Raw genomic sequence first — 18,923 nt, 5'->3', positions numbered from 1 at the left:
TGCAACCTAGTAATAAGATAATTGATAAACATGGGGGCATCATCATTAGCACCTTCATGTGAAAAATAAAAGTTATTATTGTTCATTCTACTCTCTTGGTTACTGTGAGCCATGCTAATTGTACTTATGTGTTTACCTAGTGTATCCTTTGGCAATTCAATACCTTAGATGCTACTCCTCTTAGCCTTTGAAAATAAGCACTTATCTACACCCACGGCTCAAATTGGTCAATTATAGAGAGTAGTGAAGTGGGTCTAACATAGAAAAACTACCGAGGAATATCTCCTTTCGCACTTCTTATGGCTCAATAATGGTAAATCCATAGGCAAGTCTAAAAAGACCCCATTATTAAGACCAAAGCTTTTGAGGTGTGCACCATATCCTACATAATGGGCTCAACAAAACGGATAATAGATCCCAGTACCACTTATCCTAATATAATTAACAAAATCAACCATTAATAGGCTACTTAAGGACCTCTCTTGTTAAGCAAGAAAAGAGAAACCAAATGCTCTGATACAATGTAATGGAAATGGCCTATGAACTTTGAGAATAGTGTAATTAAGAGAATTAGAGTGAGGATTTTTGTGATATTACTTTGAGAACATAGAGGGTGAACTTAATTGATGGTAGCAACATGAACATAATACTTAATTAACTTGGCATGAAAAATACTTTTGCAAGAGAGAGAGAGAGTATTAGAGAACATGACAATAGTTAAGGACCAGATTTACTTGGATCAAGTCCCCCCTCCAAAAGACGTTTGTATTATAGATTCTTACATCAAGAGAGACTTGGTACAATACAATCTTTGTGTTCCTTGTGACCTTGGGGATGCTACGATGATGGAAAGATTCACGTATCACAAGCATAACATAAACTTTGCAAAAAGCATTAAACTATGCCAAGCCTCAGTCCCAAGGCCTCAAACACCTCAAAGGTGGAAAGATCTAGTGGGGAATGAGGGTAGGGAAGAGGAAGAAGAATCATTCATAGGAGAAAGAAATAGTTCCTCACTTATCATCACTCTTCTTGCTTAGCATAGCATAATAGCATAATAATGAAGATGAAGAAGATGGCACGCTTAAGCATTGAATCATGGCTCTTGGTTGGATTTGCATTCCATAGCCAAGATTGTTGGTGTAGGCTCTCCACTTCTCAACAAGCTTGGAGGAGGAGATGGAGCTCTTGCCTTTTGCACTCCACACAATGAGAGAATGTTTGTGGATGTGGGAGATTATACCCCCTCTGAAGCTTGGTCAACCTCTCTCTCTCTCTCTCTCTCTCTCTCTCTCTCTCTCTCTCTCTCTCTTATTATTTAATTACATCATTTGGACACGTGTCCTCTTTTTCCTCTTTGAAAGAAAGAACTTAATTATTTATTTTTATGCATCTAAATTCTCATTGGCCCCTTTTAAAGCCTATCCAATAGGATTCAAGCAGATCATGAGAGCCACATGTGGAGGATTTTGACATGTGTCTTTTATGCTTCTTATGTCATTTGGTTTGAATTGAACACTTCAAGCACTTAGTCAATTAAGCATGAAAACCGTTTATGCCTCTTGAGAGTTTATCTTTGAATTGAACACTTCAAGAACCTTAGTCATTTAAGCATGAGAATCATTGGTCAAGGTTCCCACAAAAACTTTCCGCATTTTAGTTAGCAAGCCGACAAGCATCTCATGCTTGGGTAGGATTCCCACCTCAAGGGCAACCCTAGCTTGCCAAAGGACTTTTTAACACTAACTTTTTGGAGGTCTTTAATGAAGCTAACCCTAAGGTCTTTTAAGCTCCATTAGATGCACATTGCTCTTTAAGATCATATTAGATAAAGTGGGAAAATCCCAATTTCCAGATTGGACAACTTTCAATATATCATGTACAAAGAGTTGACGTTTTTTACTAGACTAAACATTTGAAAAAAACATTGGCCAAGAAAAATTATGGTTTTGGGTGGTTGCACCATCAAGAGACTAGTACATTGATTCCATTTTCATTGTTTATACTCTATTGTCCTACCTACAACTTATCTTAACATGGAGACATTGGTTTGAAGGCCCACAACTTGTTCAAGCTAAGGTCAAGTGGAGTACCTGAATTTTTAATTCAAGGTCCACCACTTGTCCAAGCTAGAACCCATTGAGAAATAAACCCACTTGTGCATGACATCAAAGCAACACACACCTCTAATCTAGAAATTCTTCACTTAAGGTACGAGCCATTTATAAAATGTGTAGCATATGTCAATTGCAACATAGGAGGGCTAGTTTCAAGGTGCATTTGTCTAAGATAGGCTATGGAGGAATGCAAAGTCCACTTCTTATCTAAGCTACAATTAGTGAAAGGGTAAGCAAACATGTTTACATAAAAATTTCTCTAAGTACTTCTCCATTCAACATAGAAGGTTTAATTTGAAGTTCAAGAAATTATCCTAAAAACATATATAGTGAAATAAATACTACCCACAAGAAAACATTCAATATGTTGTTTATAACAAATTGGAGAAGTTAATGTCCAAAAGCATCCAATTATGAGTAGACCCTAATAAAGATATGCATACATACATTGACATCTCAATACATGCACTTAGACTCCATGGTTTTCCTCTCATCATATTTTAGTTTCCAAAACTCTCTTATATGGAGGATGTAAAATAACCATTCTTGATTCAAACATTTTTCTCCACAAACAAGTTCTGTCACACAATTCAAAGTCCATGATTTCTTTTCTCCCAATGCAAACAATTAGACTTTATATTTTTCCTTTCAAAGACTTGTAGGTTCTAAAACTCTTTTACATGAAGGACACAAAAATAAATGTTTTAGGCCAACATGCGTGCCAAGACCAAGATATTTCTTGCACATCCATGAATTCTCCATTCCATACTTGTAAGGTTTATTTTGATATCAAACATAAATTTCTCCTAGTTAGAAATGGATGCAACCTTGATATGGAATGATATAGAATTGCTAAAGAACAAAAATATTTTTAAATATATCATGATGAAACACAACCATAATCCAGTAAAATGAGTCCCCAAAAACAAGGTGCAATCTTGAACTACATTAAAATCTCCTTAGACTTGAATACACTCTAGTAATATAGTGAAGTCCCCTTAGACTAGGGTACAATTAATCGACACATTTTTGTTCTAAAGCAGGATGCTTTGTCATTACATTGGATTCTCCTGTAATTGGATACACTCTAGTAATACATGGAAGTCCTCTTAAAGTAGAGTCTCGGGAGATTCACCATGGAAAACTTACCGCACCACGTAAGTGCAGGAGAGGGGGGTTTTTTTACAAGTTACATAAGTGTATAAGTTAGAGGCAGGCCCCAATAATTTATCTCCCTAGCTTAAAAATAAGGGAGGGGGTATCATATTAATTGGGGGGGGGGGGGGACTGACCCGGGTTGATTACTTGTAGAGATTGGTCAATGGTGTACACTAGAACTCAAATGAATTTTGTGGAATTTTTTAATCAGGCCACACGTCAAATATTTCATCAAGTCGGTCATAGATAAGGGTTGATTTGGAGCAGGTCAAGGGTTGATTTACACCAAAATTGGATGGGTCAGAATTGGATAAATAGCCACCACAGTGCAGGTTGATCGGGCACATAGTTTGAAAGTCAAACTAAGAAAAATTGAGGGTACATCTAGTTATCAAGTGGTTCCTTAGTATGTTGTCCGTCACTATGCTACACACTCTTTGACTAGTTTTACTCAGTTAGATCATGTGAGACCTTAATTTTATATGTAAGATAGGGGTATGATAGTTTACTTCATTGATTTTCATATAAGCGTAGAAAGGGGTGTCATATTCCCTAATATGAGTCGTATATAGGGGTTTTATCAAAGTTGTTCGCTCCAGGTGGCGTCCATTTTGTATATAGAGTGAATCCCCCGGGAGTAGAGTGCACTCCATTACAAGTCCCTTAGAATAGAGCACGATCCATCACATAGGATTCTCCTTATAATAGTATACACTGGAGTAATACGTGGAAGTCCCCTTAGAGAAGGGTGCACTCCGTGTACAAATAATTTTCTTTATAATAGGATATCTTATAGAATACATGCAAGTCTCCTTAGAGTAGGGTGCACTCCATGCAAGTGTTCACATTAAATTGACACATCTTTGTTTTAAAATTACCTTTGAATTATATAGTAATACAAATACACATCATACTAAAAGGACATCATATGGCCATAAAAAGGATCATTGTCAACCTTCTTTAATGTTATCACCTTGACACGTACACATGAAGGACATGATTTGTCTCAAGATCACTATACTGATTTAGAATTGTGTTACGGGTATAATCTCTCTTGTCTCTTACATACAACCATCCATGTAACCATGGAATAATCGTTTCTTGCAAGAATCTTTGAAGCTGCTCAGGTGTTTGCCTCCACATATTTGGAAATATAAGATATGTTCCTGGCATATTCCACATCATCCTATATGGACTATCATAAAAAATCAAGGTATTCTTTGCATCCAAGTCCTCTAACATCTTCCAAATATCGCTCAAGTTTTTATGATAAACCCTTCTAAATCCTAACATGATGTTTGGATTTTGGCAACACTTGTTACTCATAAAGATCTTGAACTTGCTATAATGCTTTGGGAAACATTTTTGTGTGATGTGTTGTACTCTTGTTAGGTTATAGCAACTCCATATCCATAGCTCAAAGTATTCACCACAGAAATCCAAAAACATTTCTGTGTCTAGGAACACCGCATGATAAACTTCATCTTTGTCCTCCACAAGATGCATGTGTTGAGCCCAAGATGGCATAGAATCTCCATGTTTTGTTTCAATTGTCTTCAAAAGCAGTCCTTCAAGAATCAAAACAAGCTCTCTTTTGATATTCTTGATAGCAATTGGTAGATGACAAGGAGGTGATTGATATATACGATGAAGCCTTGGATGAGGTTTGTTGGGTGCTTCAAAACCTTCCTTCAAATCATGCCTACAAATAGTCGACCCACTTTCTCGTAGTGATGACTCTGCAATTGAAAAACAAGAAATTTATTATGTTTCAAAGAATACAAACAGTTTCTACATTTTCTACACTGTGGTATTATTAGATGCCAAAGTCCATCTTCAACTTCCTCATTGCTATAAACAAATCCCAATTGAAACCTTACAAAGCTTCACCATTTCTCCAAGCAATGCTTCTTTGAAGCATGGAGGAAAGTAAGGTCTACCACCTGGCTAGGCTAGGCTCCACTATGAATGGGAAAAAAGTAAGATCTACCATAGGTCCAAACTAAGATTGATGATGAGGGGTCTCTTGTTTCAAGGTCTACCACTTGTCCAAGCTACACTTCATACAATATAGTGGTGGATAGCTAGGCTGGATTGGGAATGGGAGAAAAGGTGCAAGGTCCACCACCTGTCCAACCTCTTAGGCTCTTTGTTAAATGTTTTTCTTCTCACTACATGGAGGACTTGTGATATGTTTCCCATGAGGGTCTTTACCAAAAGGTCCACCATCTATCCAAGCTTGCTCCATGGAATATCTAGAGATATTTTTTTTGAGACCTGCAAGAAGAAACAAAAAGAAAACTTTGATACCATGCACATGTATATTCAAGTATGTGAAACAAGGTTCAAGTCATAAAAGGAACCTTAGGGGTGTGTTTTATTTAGCCTTAGAAGATTGTTCTCAGCTTTGACCTTGTTTATATAAGCCTTTGCAGTGGTTGCCTTCAATGGTCCCTTTGTAGTACATCCCAACTGCCTAGCTAGATTGATCAACTGTGGTGCCTTCATGTTTTCAAAAGTTGTACCTTCCTTTTCCAGTATTTCTTGTATTTGGGCTTGTCTGATGTCATTGTTGTCGGTTTTGTCACTTGCTCGATTGTGTTTGCCTTCAAGGATAGCTTCACCTTTGTCATATTTTGCAGGAGTTATCCTTCTTGTAAAGAACACCTTGGCTGACCAAGCATCATTTTTTTGCTTCCAGTTATCTTTGATTTCTTTATATTCACTCTCATTTGTCAATGCTGGCTGTCCATACGATTAGAGGCAATGAAATTTCGCACATCCCTTGTCTCATCCAGCTCAAACAAGTAGGAAAGTAACTCCTCCACGAGCATATTGTCAACCAATTTTTCACCAATAGACTCAGCACATGCATAGCCATAACCTCTTGATTTAATGTCTAAAGATAAGCCTGTATCCAAAGGTGTTAATTTTGGACGTTTTGGACATTCCTATAATGAGAGGTATTTTTGTAATTTAGCACGTTTCCCTTTTCTACAAATTTACAAACCTATGCCTAGTTAATCTCTCTCTTCTTCTATATTCAATTCTTCTCTCAATAGAGACATTAATAGAAGCAAGGTCTACCACTTGTCCAAACCTATTCAAGGAAGTGGCTATTGTTTTAAGTCTACCACAATTAGACTCCACAGAAGGTTCACAACCACACTTGTTTGAATTAGCCTCCATGGAAGGTCCACCACTTGTCCAAGCTATATGGGGTTGTTTGAAGGTCTAACACACTTCTTGAGATTGGGATCTATGTATGGTTCACCTACCCATGCTAGCCTTGAAAGTATAAAATAAAGGGGATAGTACGAGGTTTAAAACTCATCAATTCAAGCTCTTAAGTTTAGGCTAGTGTTTTTTTTTAAAATCTAAGGATTCATCACTCAAAAATTATAAGATTATTCTCTGCATTTAAACCTTTAATTCTTGAAGACGAAAAAGATGGACTCAAAAAATACTACATAAAACAAAATCTAATATTAAGAGTATCAAATCAACAAGAATATATGTTAACATATACAAGAAGTTCAAAACATACGTCCTTCCATTTCCAAGTAGGCCTCCATTGACAAAGGAGGTTGGTCTTCTTTTCCTTCTTCTTCTTACGGAGAAATCTCTTCTCTGATGGGCACATCGAGCTAATTGCAAAGTAGGCTGTTGATCTTGAAGGCCAGCCCACTTTTCTATATCAGCATCGATCTTAACAAATTTGAGATTCCTGGTTGCTAAGGTTCCTTGCTCTTACACACTCTCAACTAAGCAGATGACATCTTTTTTTGGTTGTAATCCTTCTTGTGCAACCAGAGAACCATCACTAAAGAGATCTACAAGCTTGCGATCTTCAAAATAGTATGTATGAATGTAGTGCTTGACAAAAACTCTTTTTTTGGCTTCCAAATATTGCAAATCTAACATGCCTTCATTTTCTACTTGAAGCAAAGAAAAATCATTTGGCAGGGGATGTTGTTCTGATCTCCTTCTCAAGTCTTCAAATGCATTACCTTGTCCCATGAAGGCAATAACCACAAGGAATTGAATTGCTCCTTTGCAAGGTGCTAATGGAAAGTGATGCAAGACACCACAACAATGGTAGCTCACATTATCTCCCATACTCTGGAATGCACATTGCAATTTTGTGAGTTTAGACAAATCTATAAATGCAAGAAACACAAATCCCGGATCAATTGAGCCTCGTCAAGTCTAAAATGCATAAGCCAATAGAAATTTGGTTGTTGAAGTGGCGCTTCAAGTAGAGATTTCCTTCCATCTATAGGTTCACCACATCGATGGACCATGGAAAATCAAGAGACTCAATTTTCTCCTTGTGAAGGTGAATTGCCCATTGTATGTATTTTATAGCTTCATCCGAAAAATCCATTTTCTTTGTTCCACGCTTCAAGCTATTTTTGAGCCATTGCTCACATAGCATTAGAATGGTTTTATAAAATGCATCATTGATGTTATATATGCTGACCATTTCCTCATAATCTTTACATGGTGATGACTCATTCAAAGCATTTAAGCCTTCAAGAAGTGCGTCTTGAATGAGTTTGTCTTGTTTGAGTTGCTTGATTCGATCATACATATCAATTACATCACCCACTTTTGCACTCTTTGACAATAAAATCTTCTCATCTTTAATTTCTTCTTGAATGATCTCTACCTCTTATTCCTCAACACCGCAAAGAAATATGAATACCGTTGTTGGGGGTTTCTTGTTCTCCTCCTCAAGACTTTTAATAATTTCTTTGCTCATCTTTAATTTCTTCTTGAATGATCTTTACCTCTGATTCTTCAAGACCGCAAAGAAATATGAATACCGTTGTTGGGGGTTTCTTGTTCTCCTCCTCAAGACTTTTAATAATTTGTAGCCAACAATCATAAACTTGATCGGAATATGTAGCCATGTGTGCCTGTTTAGCAATCTAACTTGCTCCTGCACTCATTCTTGCCAATCGAAGAAAAGTCTAGAAAGAAATATAACACCAATGAGAAGGTTGAACTCAAGTGTTTAATTAAAGACAATAAGAAAGAAGAAGAAAGACACTTACATCCCATCCAGCACGAGAGATATGTCCCTCTGCAACTCCAGTTGCTACCCTTGATGGTCATCGTGAATAGATCCATTGACTTCGCAAATGCCGCAATATTTGATTGTAAGGTTGCTTGACATACAAAGCTTTAGCCTCATCATTTGCAATGGCATATAAAGAAGTTGCAACCATTGGAGGAGCATTTACAACAATTCGAGCCTTTCAAAATTCATACATGTCAATCAATATTTGAAATATCTCATTGTTGATTTGTTCATTGTGAAGCAAAACTTTTGCGGCATAAATTGAATGTTGGCCATCAAGAATCCAATAATGATAATCTTGTAGTTTTCCCTCTTGTACCTCTTTTGCTGCCAAAGGTGTACCCTTCTTTGCCTTTGCATTTTGAACAGGCATTAAATATGCACACGTTGCAGGCTTAGTTGTACTCCGGGAAAATCCAAATAGCATGCTTGCAGCATGTTTTCCATCAATAGTACATACATTATAGTGATCAGGATCCAACCAACAATTTTGAATAGGGATATCAAACTCCTTATGTTGGAAAGGGAAATAGCTTATATACTTATTCATTCCACCTGTATCTTTTTCTTGTCCTTTCATGGCCTCTGCCTCTAGAGCTTCTGGATCCACGATTCTCATCTTGAACCTTGAACCTTGTGTTGAGGATGCTAGAGATGCATTGTCTACATCCAAAATAGAACTAGTCTCCTTAGGTGCTACTTTTTGAACTTTGAATTTCTTGTTTATAGGTGGTCGTGAAGCTTTCACCTTCTTTCCCTATAGTGTGGCTATGATGGAGCTTTGAAGTTGATCTATTGTGACACCTTGAGTTGACTCTTCAATCTTCTATCCTTGAGAAAACATTGTCTCATCTTTATTTTGAGACATGCGTGAAAATGCATATGATCCTGGAGATAATTGGAATTCTTGATTCATTGGGACTACAATATGAATGCATTCTACCTATGGATGACCATCAATTGTAGAGACAGAGGCTTCCACTACTTGGCCAACATCTTCAAATAGACTGTCATTCTCTTTCTTTGAATAAATAGATGCACCTTATGAAATTGTGCACTCTCCACACCATGTATATCCAGATACCCATTCCTTTGATCATTGCAAGTATAGTCAATTGAGACAGCCACCCTTGTAACATTTCTTTTTGGTGCCATATCTTCTTGGAAAAAAAATATTCAATTGTTACTAAATAATATAGTCCACACTTGTCCAACCTACTTCCAAGGTGGTTTGTAGGTCCACCACTTGTCCAAGCTATCTATACTGAAACAAGCTCAATGTGTGAATCGAGTGTAGCTACTATGTCTATTAGCATGAATGGTTTAGGACAAAGGTCCACCACTTGTCCAACCTACTATCCATTGTGTTATGGAGGCTTTAGCCCAAGGTGACTTGAAGGTCCACCACCTATCCAAGCTAGCTCTATTGTTTCAAGGTCAACATGTGAATTGAGTGTAGCTACTATGTTTACTACCATGGATGGTTTGGGGCATAGGTCCACCCCTTGTCCAACCTACTATCCATTGTGTTATGGAGGTTTTAGCCCAAGGTGGTTTGAAGGTCCACCACCTGTCCAAGATAGTTCTATTGAAACAACCTATCTATGTTGTTTCAAGGTCAATGTGTGAATGGAGTGTAGCTACCTATGTCTATTAGCATGAATGGTTTGGGGAAGAGGTCCACCGCTTGTCCAACCTACTATCCATTGTGTTATGGAGGTTTTTGCCCTAGGTGGTGTGAAGGTCCACCACCTATCCAAGCTAGATCTATTGAAAGAAGCTATCTCTATTGTTTCAAGGTAAATGTGTGAAAGGAGTGTAGCTACTATGTTTACTACCATGCATGGCTTGGTACAAAGATCCACCCCTTGTCCAACCTACTAATCATTGTGTTATGGAGGTTTTAGCCCAAGGTGGTTTAAAGGTCCACCATTTGTCCAAGCTAGCTATATTGAACAGTCCTATCTCTATTGTTTGAAGGTCATATTGTGAATGAAGTGTAGCTACTAGATTTATTACCATGGATGGTTTGGGAGAGAGGTCCACCGCTTGTCCAACCTACTATCCATTATGTTCCGGAGGTTTTAGCCGAGGTTGGTTTGAAGGTCCACCACCTGTCCAAGCTAGATAAATTGCACAAAGCTATCTCTATTGTTTCAAATTCAATGTGTGAATGGAGTGTAGCTACTTTTTTTACTACCATGCATGGTTTGGGACAAAGGTTCACCACTTGCCCAACCTACTATCCATTGTGTTATGGAGGTTTTAGCCCAAGATAGTTTGAAGGTCCACCACATGTTCAAGCTAGCTCCATTGACAGAAGATATCTCTAATGTTTCAAGGTCAATGTGTGAATGGAGTGTAGCTACTTTGTTTACTACCATGGATGGTTTGGGACAGAGGTCCACCACTTGTCCAATCTATTATCCATTGTGTTATGGAGGTTTTAGCCCAAGGTTGTTTTAAGGTCCACCACCTGTCCAAGCTAGCTCTATTGAAAGAAGTTATCTCTATTATTTGAAGTTCAATGTGTGCATGGAGTGTAACTACTATGTTTATTACCATGGATAGTATAGGGTAGAGGTCCACCACTTGTCCAACCTACTATCCATTGTGTTATGGAGGTTTTAGCCCAGGGTGGTTTCAAGGTGGACCACCTGTTTAAGCTATCTCTCATGTTTCAAGGTCAATGTGTGAATGGAGTGTAGCTACTATCTCTATTACCATGGATGGTTTGGGGCATAGGTCCACAACTTGTCCAACCTACTATCCCTTGTATTATGAAGGTTTTAACACGAGGTGGCTCGAAGGTCCACCACCTATCCAAGCTAGCTCTATTCACAATAGTCGTATCTCTATTTTTTGAAGGTCAATGTGTGAATGCAATGTAGCTAGTATGTTTACTACCATGGATGATCTGGGACAGACATCCACCACTTGTCTAACCTACTATCCATTGTGTTATAAAGTTTTTAGCCCAAGGTGGTTTGAAGGTCCATCACACGTCTAAGCTAGCTCTATTGAAAGAAGCTATCTCTATTCTTTGAAGGTCAATGTGTGAATGGAGTGTAGCTACTATGTTTACTACCATGGATGGTTTAGGGTAGAGGTCCACCGCTTGTCCAACCTACTATCCATTTTGTTATGGAGGTTTTAGCCCTATGTGGTTTGAAGGTCAATCTGTGAATGGAGTGTAGATACTATGTTTAATACCATGTATGGTTTGGGGTAGAGGCCCACCACTTGTCCAGCCTACTAACTATGGTGTAATGAAGGTTTTAGTCGAAGGTGGTTTGAAGGTCCACCACCTGTCCAAGCTAGTTCTATTAAATAGTCCTATCTCTAGTCTGATCACGTGGATGGTTTGGGGTAGAGGTCCACACTTTTCCAACCTACTATCCATTGTGTTATTGAGGTTTTAGCCCAAGATGGTTTGAAGGTCCACCACCTGTCCAAGCTAGATGTATTGGAAAAAGATATGTCTATTGTTTTAAGGTCAATGTGTGAATGGATTAGAGCTACTATGTTGACTACCATTGATGGTTTGGGACAGAGGTCCACCACTTCTCCAACCTACTAACCATTGCGTTATGGAGGTTTTGGCCCAAGGTTGTTTGAAGAACCACCACCTATTCAAGCTAGCTCTATTAAAATAATCTATCACTATTGTTTGAAGGTTAAAGTGTGAATGGAGTGTAGCTACTTTGTTTACTACCATGGAGGGTTTGGGATGGAGGTCCATCACTTGTCCAACCTACTAACCATTCTGTTATGGAGGTTTTAGCCCAAGGAGGTTTGAAAGTCCACCACCTGTCCAAGCTAGCTCTATTGAATAGTCCTATCTCTTCTTTGATAGCGTGGATGGTTTGGGATAGAGATCTAACACTTTTCCAACCTACTATCCATTGTGTTATTAAGGTTTTTGCCCAAGGTGGTTTGAAGGTCCACCACTTGTCCAAGCTAACTCTATTGAAAGAAGCTATCTCTATTGTTTGAAGGTCAATGTGTGAATGGAGTGTAACTACTATGTTTACTACCATGGATGGTTTGGACAGAGGACCATCATTTGTCCAACCTACTAGCCATTATGTTATGGAGTTTTAAGTCCAAGGTGGTTTGAAGGTCCACTACCTGTCCAAGCTAGCTATATTGAAAAAGGATATCTCTATTGTTTGAAGGTCAATTTGTGAATGGAGTGTAGCTACTATGTTTACTACCATGGATGGTTTGGGGCAAAGGTCCACCACTTGTCCAACCTACTTTCCATTGTGTTCTGGAGGTTTTAGCCCAGGTTAATTTGAAGGTCCACCACCTATCCAAACTAGATCTATTAAACAAATCTATCTCTATTGTTTCAAAGTCAGTGTGTGAATGGAGTGTATCTACTTTGTTTACTACCATGGATGGTTTGGGGTAAAGGTCCACCACTTGTCCAACCTACTATCCAATGTGTTATGGAGGTTTTAGCCCAAGATTTTTTAAAGGTCCACCACATGTCCAAGCTAGCTCCTTTGAATGAAGCTATCTCTATTGTTTCAAGGTCAATGTGTGAATGGAGTGTAGCTAATTTTTTTACTACCATGCATGGTTTGGGGTAGAGTTCCACCACTTGTCCAACCTATTATCTATTGTGTTATTGAGGTTTTAGCCCAAGGTTGTTTGTAGGTCCACCAACTATCCAAGCTAGCTCCATTGAATAGTTCTATATCTGGTCTGATTACTTGGATGGTAAAAGCCTACGTCATGGAGGTAGATCAACTTTCTCAATGAGAGAAGTACCTACCTCTTATACAGTATGCATACAATGACATTGTACATACTTCTATGGGGAAAGCACCTTTCAAGGTTAAAGAGGGAAGATCCAAAAGTCCCTTACTACTTAAACTATATGGGAAGATCTTCGCTGCTGTATGAATATAGACGAGAGTTACAAGAATCTTTTCCAAAGATTAAAAAGGTTATATCCATCTCAAAGCAAAGGCTAAAAGGGTTGCTGCTAATAAGCACAGAAGAGCCTTAGCCTTTAAGAAAAATGATTAGGTCTTACTAAAGTTTCTCAAGGCTCATCTAAGGCATACTACGGGCAAGAATCCTACGAGCCACCAAGAGTATTATGCTAAACTAGCAAAAATATACTATGGTCCTTTCTTTTAAAATTCTTAAGCCAATCAATGAGATGGCTTATCAGTTAAAGTTTCCCAACCATTGGCTCATTCATAATGATGACCATGTCAGCCTACTCAAGCCTTACAAAGGAGAGCCACCAGAAGAACCAATAATGGAGGACCCGCCAGAGATCGAAGATCAAGAAGAGGTGTTACAGCCCGAATTGATTCTTCAACATGAAGACAAGGTACTAAGAAATGGTAACGTTATCCAATGATATCTTGTTAAGCTTAAGAATTATCCTTTTAAAGATGCTAGATAGATGCAAGGAACCTAGCTTAAGGATAATATGAACCTTGTCAATGCTTACAATGCTGCACTAGAGTAAGCAAATGAAAATGCATTTTAGATAAAAAATGTTTTTGTCTTATAAGACTCATTCTCTTTCTCTTATTGTGCACAAAATTTAAGAAGTATGCATGATTAGGATCATGCATTTGGTGACGACATCTCCCAAACACCAAGTAGAACTTGTCACTCTACTTTGGAAGTATGATATGGACTAAAGAGCAGACATGCTTGTCACAGCTAAGTCTCCCAAGCACAAAATGGATTAGTCATCCATTCTAGAATGATGTTGTAGGGTAAAAAGGGATCCTCTACCCGCTAAGAAACATGGACTAATGACTAGGCTTTATCTTCTCTACCTCATAGTCGAGGATGACTATGATTTCAAGAGAGAGGTAATGTCATCAAAAAAAATATCTAACTTCACCAAATGATTTTCTCATATTAAACTAATCATTTAATATGGGAAGAAAAAAGGGGAACAAGTTAGGATATAGATATGTGCTTCTAGACCTATCTTAACAGGGGACCAAAAGGAGAAATGGTTGCATCTCAATAGCGGTCCAAAAGGATACGGTCTACCAAAAAACAATGTGGAATAATTGATTCTAGATTTACCTCATCAAGCGACCAAGAGGAGAGATGGTTACATCTCAATAGGGGTCCAAAAGGAGGTAGTCTATCAAAGAGCAACGTGCATCTAATGGAGCTTAAAATACCTTAGGGTTAGCTTCATTAAAGACCTCCAAAAAGTTAGTGTTAAAAAGTACTTTGAACTTAGGCAAGCTAACCTTAAGGTGGGAATCCTACCCAAGCATGAGATGCTTGTCGGCTTGCTAACTAAAATGCTTAAAGTGTTTATGGGAACCTTGCCCAAGATTGAGGTGATTCTCATGCTTAAATGACTAAGGTTCTTGAAGTATTCAATTCAAAGTTAAACTATTAAGAGGCATAAACGATTTCCATGCTTAATTGACTAAGTGCTTGAACTGTTCAATTCCAACCAAATGACTTAAAAGGCATAAAAGACACATGTCAAAATCCTCCACATGTAGCCCTCATGATGTGCTTGAATCCTATTGGATAGGCTTTAAAAGGGGCCAATGAGAATTTAGATGCATAAAAATAAATAATTAAGTTCTTTCTCTCAAAGAGGAAAAAGAGGACACGTGTTCGAATGATATTATTAAATAATACGAGAGAGAGAGAGAGAGAGAGAGAGAGAGAGAGAGAGAGGTGGACCAAATTTGAGAGGGGGTACTCTCCCACACACACACATACATTCTCTCATTGTGTGGAGTGCAAAAGGCAAGAGCTCCATCTTCTTCTCCAAGCTTGTCAAGCTTGTTGAGAAGTGGAGAGCCTACACCAACAATCTTGGCTATGGAATGCTTAAGCTTGACATCTTCTTCATCTTCATTACTATGCTATGCTAAGCAAGAAGAGTGATGATAAGTGAGGAACTATTTCTTTCTCCTATGAATGATTCTTCTTCCTCTTCTCTACCCTCATTCCCCGCTAGCTCTCTCTACCTTTGAAGGTGTTTAAGGCCTTGGGACTAAGGCTTGGGATAGTTAATGCTTTTTGCAAAGTTTATGTATGCTCATGATGCATGAAGTTTTCCATCTTCATAGCATCACCAATGTCACAAGAAACACAAATATTGTATTGTACCAAGTCTCTCTTGATGGGAGAATCTATAATACAAACGCCTTTTGGAGGGGGGACCGGCTCCAAGTAAATCTGGTCCTCAACTATTGTCATGTTCTCTAATACTTTCTCTCTTGCAAAAGTATTGTTCATGCCAAATTTATTAAGTACTATGTTCATGTTGCTACCATCAATTAAGTTCACCCGCTATGTTCTCAAAGTAATCTCACAAAAATGCTCACTCTAATTCTCTTAATTCTACTATTCTCAAAGTTCATAGGCCATTTCCATTACATTGGATCTTTGGATCTTAATGGACTATCATCATTTGCTTGCCAATGTGATGACTAGATTTCATTGTTTAACATCCAACTAAGTGTTTCACTTGAAGTGAATTGGTATTGACTGTGTTCTCCAAGATATTGAAAATCTCTTGTAGCCTCCATGCACTAGTCGTGTCAGCTACGTCCCACGGATTAACAATTATGTACATGGTTCTTGCTATATTTGCAATAATCTAGAGTGAGCCTTGACAATCCTCCCGACACTTGGTGTCATTTCTTAGGATGGAGTGACCTAAACTAGAAAAAAACTTTATACTTGGATATCATTGTCCATAACTTCCTCTAGTTTTATGTGGAGAAAAACACCATCTTTTGGAAATTGCATTGTTGAGGAGTATCATCTTCAACTATGTAGAGGTGACTTGGGAGTAGTGATACTTGCTGAGAACCTTTTAAACATAGATTAGAGTGTTTTGTGAGTGTTTGATGAATGAGACTATGTCAAAGTTTGAAAGTTGACAAGTCATTTTTAAAAAAAAAATTAGTGTTTGTGGAAACTTTCTACTAACCACGTGTGTTTTGACTAGGAGTGGATTAAGTGATCATCGTGGTGGATCTTTTATCTATCTCACTCTCTAAGGGATCATCATTGAGATTGTTACTATGAATTTTAGAGTTCCAAATTCCAAACTCCTGACGTAAGTTCAAACGGCCACTAATCTGTGGTGCATCAAAAATTGATCTTAAAAGAGTAGTTGGAGCACTTTGGTAATTTGAAACCATCATTGGAGAAGTTTTTCAAAGATTTACAAAAATAGAGATTATTATCTCTTGTGTGATATCTATATGCAAATATTTTAAAAAAAAATTCCCAAAAGTACTTGAAATATGTTAGAAGTTGGACACACCCCACGGCATCTAACTACTCGGCGGACTATTATTTTTGTAATTATTCATTCATTGAGGAAAACCCGATTTTTCACCTTGTAAATATTGGGACTTACAGAAGTTTCCAAATTGTATCCCAGTTTTCATAGTTAGATTGAGAAGACGATTGATTTTGGAACTTTAGGGTTTGAGAAGTTGTAAGGTATATATACCACTTTTTGACCTTAATGAAAAAACCTTTTGTCATTTTAAAAACAAGTTTGAAGTTTGTGAGTGAGCTCACTGTGTACGAGAGAGAGAGTGTGAGCTTCGTCTTGACGCTACGTGTGCTACGGTGGTCGGAATCGAGTGCGGAGAAGTGCAGTGTGTTGCCCCCGACTAGAGCTACGCGCCAATACCAACATTGCGCGCGTACGGTCCAGCTTTGGGAGCTCCTTCTACAAGCTTCATCGGTTGTTTGGGTGAGCATACGTTATCTGATTTCTTATTGCAGCATATCCACGCGTTCACATTGAGTAGAACTACACATTAGGCACTTCAGATTTTGGAAACGAAGACCTGCAGATTTCGGCCAGACATCCTACGTGTTTCTGCACCCGGTGTTTTGGGTCGTGATTTTGGTTCATAGACCTTAGGGAGAGCGGCCTATAGGTATTAGTAGGGTCTCCTTCAAGTTCTATGGTGTTTGGAAAGTGTTTGATGGGTGTTCGGCTCTAGAAAGCGTTGTAGGAAGTTTCCTCTTTTGCACTCTTGAAGGCTGTGACTTCGACAATTGGTAGGGACCTCTATAGGAATATGTTTGGTGAGTTCTCGTTGTGCTGACGTCCGTCGCGGCGTATCTGTCCAACATTGGCGCCGCTGCCGGGGACGAAAACCTTAGGTAGGTGACCGAGACTAATCCTTGAGGATTGGGATTTTTGGCTTGCCAAGTGTCTCTCTTTACATTTAGATAGGATCAGAGGGTGGAGGACTCTCTAGGTCTTAGAGGGAGTCTAGGAAGCGTGTGTCTGGCCTAGATCCTTCGACTTAGGTAGAGGAGGTAGACTTAGGTACTTTTAGGTAGTAGTCGAGTTCTAGAGTAGGAGTTGGAGTGGTAGAAGCGGTGAGAGGAGAGCTTGAGAGTCCGGAGAGGCCAAAAAGCAACCAAAAACACCATTATCACCATTTCTTCATGATAGGTAGGAGTAGAGTAAGTAGGACATCATGATTCAGATCTAGATCATTTCATGCATGTACACCTGCTTGGTAGAATCATTACAAGTTTGTAAAAGACGCAAAAGTGTGGTTTAAAGCCTAATTGAAGTCCAAAAGTTACTATGAGTGTTTCTGATAGATCTACAGAGCATCAGGAGCATTACTGTCAGAAAAGACTTTAATTTTAAGCCAATAGACATCCTACGCGTAGGATGTCTACAGGGCAATCTGGGAGGAATTTTGGGATTTTGAGTTGACCAGTGTGTTCAGAAGGTAGGGTTTATCCTAATTTCAATTGGAAAGTGGAAATTTGGCCATATCTTGACAGGATAACGCCAAATAGACTGAAATTGCTAGACATCCTACCCAAATAGTGCCAAAACATTAACTTGAGACCAAAACCATAAGATGGCTGCATGAGTATGTCTTGCATGATATATTGAGTGACTAAAAGGGGTTTCACCTCATTTGGGTAAGAAAATTGGGTTCAAAGTGGACTTTGGCACTTTTGACTGAAAAAAGCAAAAATAGCTGAAGTTTGGGACTTTTGACATCCAAATCAAAATCTAAGCATACCACTGGGATACTGACATCAAGGGGAAGATGTGGGACAAATCTGGGGTCAAACAGGACAAGAAGACATCCTACGCGTAGGATGTTTTCTGAGTGATTTGGGACTCCAAACTGAATTCTGAGTAAACCAAAGTGATCAGCAACTCAAGGGGGAGCTTGAGCCTTGAGTTTAAAGCCATTTTGAAGAAAAAGACATCCTACGCGTAGGATGTCTAATGCAAGAAAATGAAGCCAGAATTTGACTTTGAGCATTGTAAGGTGTTATATAGCCTAAGGCAAGCCTCCTAGTCAATTTTGGTCCAATTTGGAGTTGATTAGACTGATCAATACCATCAACAGGCCGTCGGAACAGATTTCTGATTCATTGACTAGCTAATAGGTGTCCAAATCAAAAAGTAAAAGCAGTTGTAAGCTCAGCACAACAATGGGAAACAACAGTGCAAAAATCTAGGCAAAACACAGCAGGAGACATCCTATGCGTAGGATGTCTATTGAGGCATACTGCAGAGAAAATTTGAC

The 18,923-nt window shown here is 38.5% G+C and overlaps 1 protein-coding gene across 1 annotated transcript; it reads right to left on the bottom strand.

The window, feature by feature from the left end:
• Positions 1 to 4,244: 4,244 nt before the first annotated feature.
• On the bottom strand, positions 4,245 to 4,811 carry LOC147450997 (uncharacterized). The gene has a single exon (XM_086520560.1). The coding sequence runs from the start codon at positions 4,800 to 4,802 to the stop codon at positions 4,245 to 4,247; it is 558 nt and encodes a 185-aa protein (XP_086376686.1). The 5' UTR covers positions 4,803 to 4,811.
• Between the last annotated feature and the right edge of the window lie 14,112 nt (positions 4,812 to 18,923).

The sequence above is a fragment of the Adiantum capillus-veneris genome, chromosome 9 (assembly GCF_014529385.1).
Source record: "Adiantum capillus-veneris isolate H3 chromosome 9, ASM1452938v2, whole genome shotgun sequence".
NCBI lineage: Eukaryota > Viridiplantae > Streptophyta > Polypodiopsida > Polypodiales > Pteridaceae > Adiantum > Adiantum capillus-veneris.
This window is presented reverse-complemented; position numbering and strand designations above follow the sequence as displayed.

Excerpts from the sequence above, each read along its gene's own strand:
- LOC147450997 (XM_086520560.1), bottom strand. The coding sequence starts at position 4,802 with ATGCCATCTTGGGCTCAACACATGCATCTTGTGGAGGACAAAGATGAA.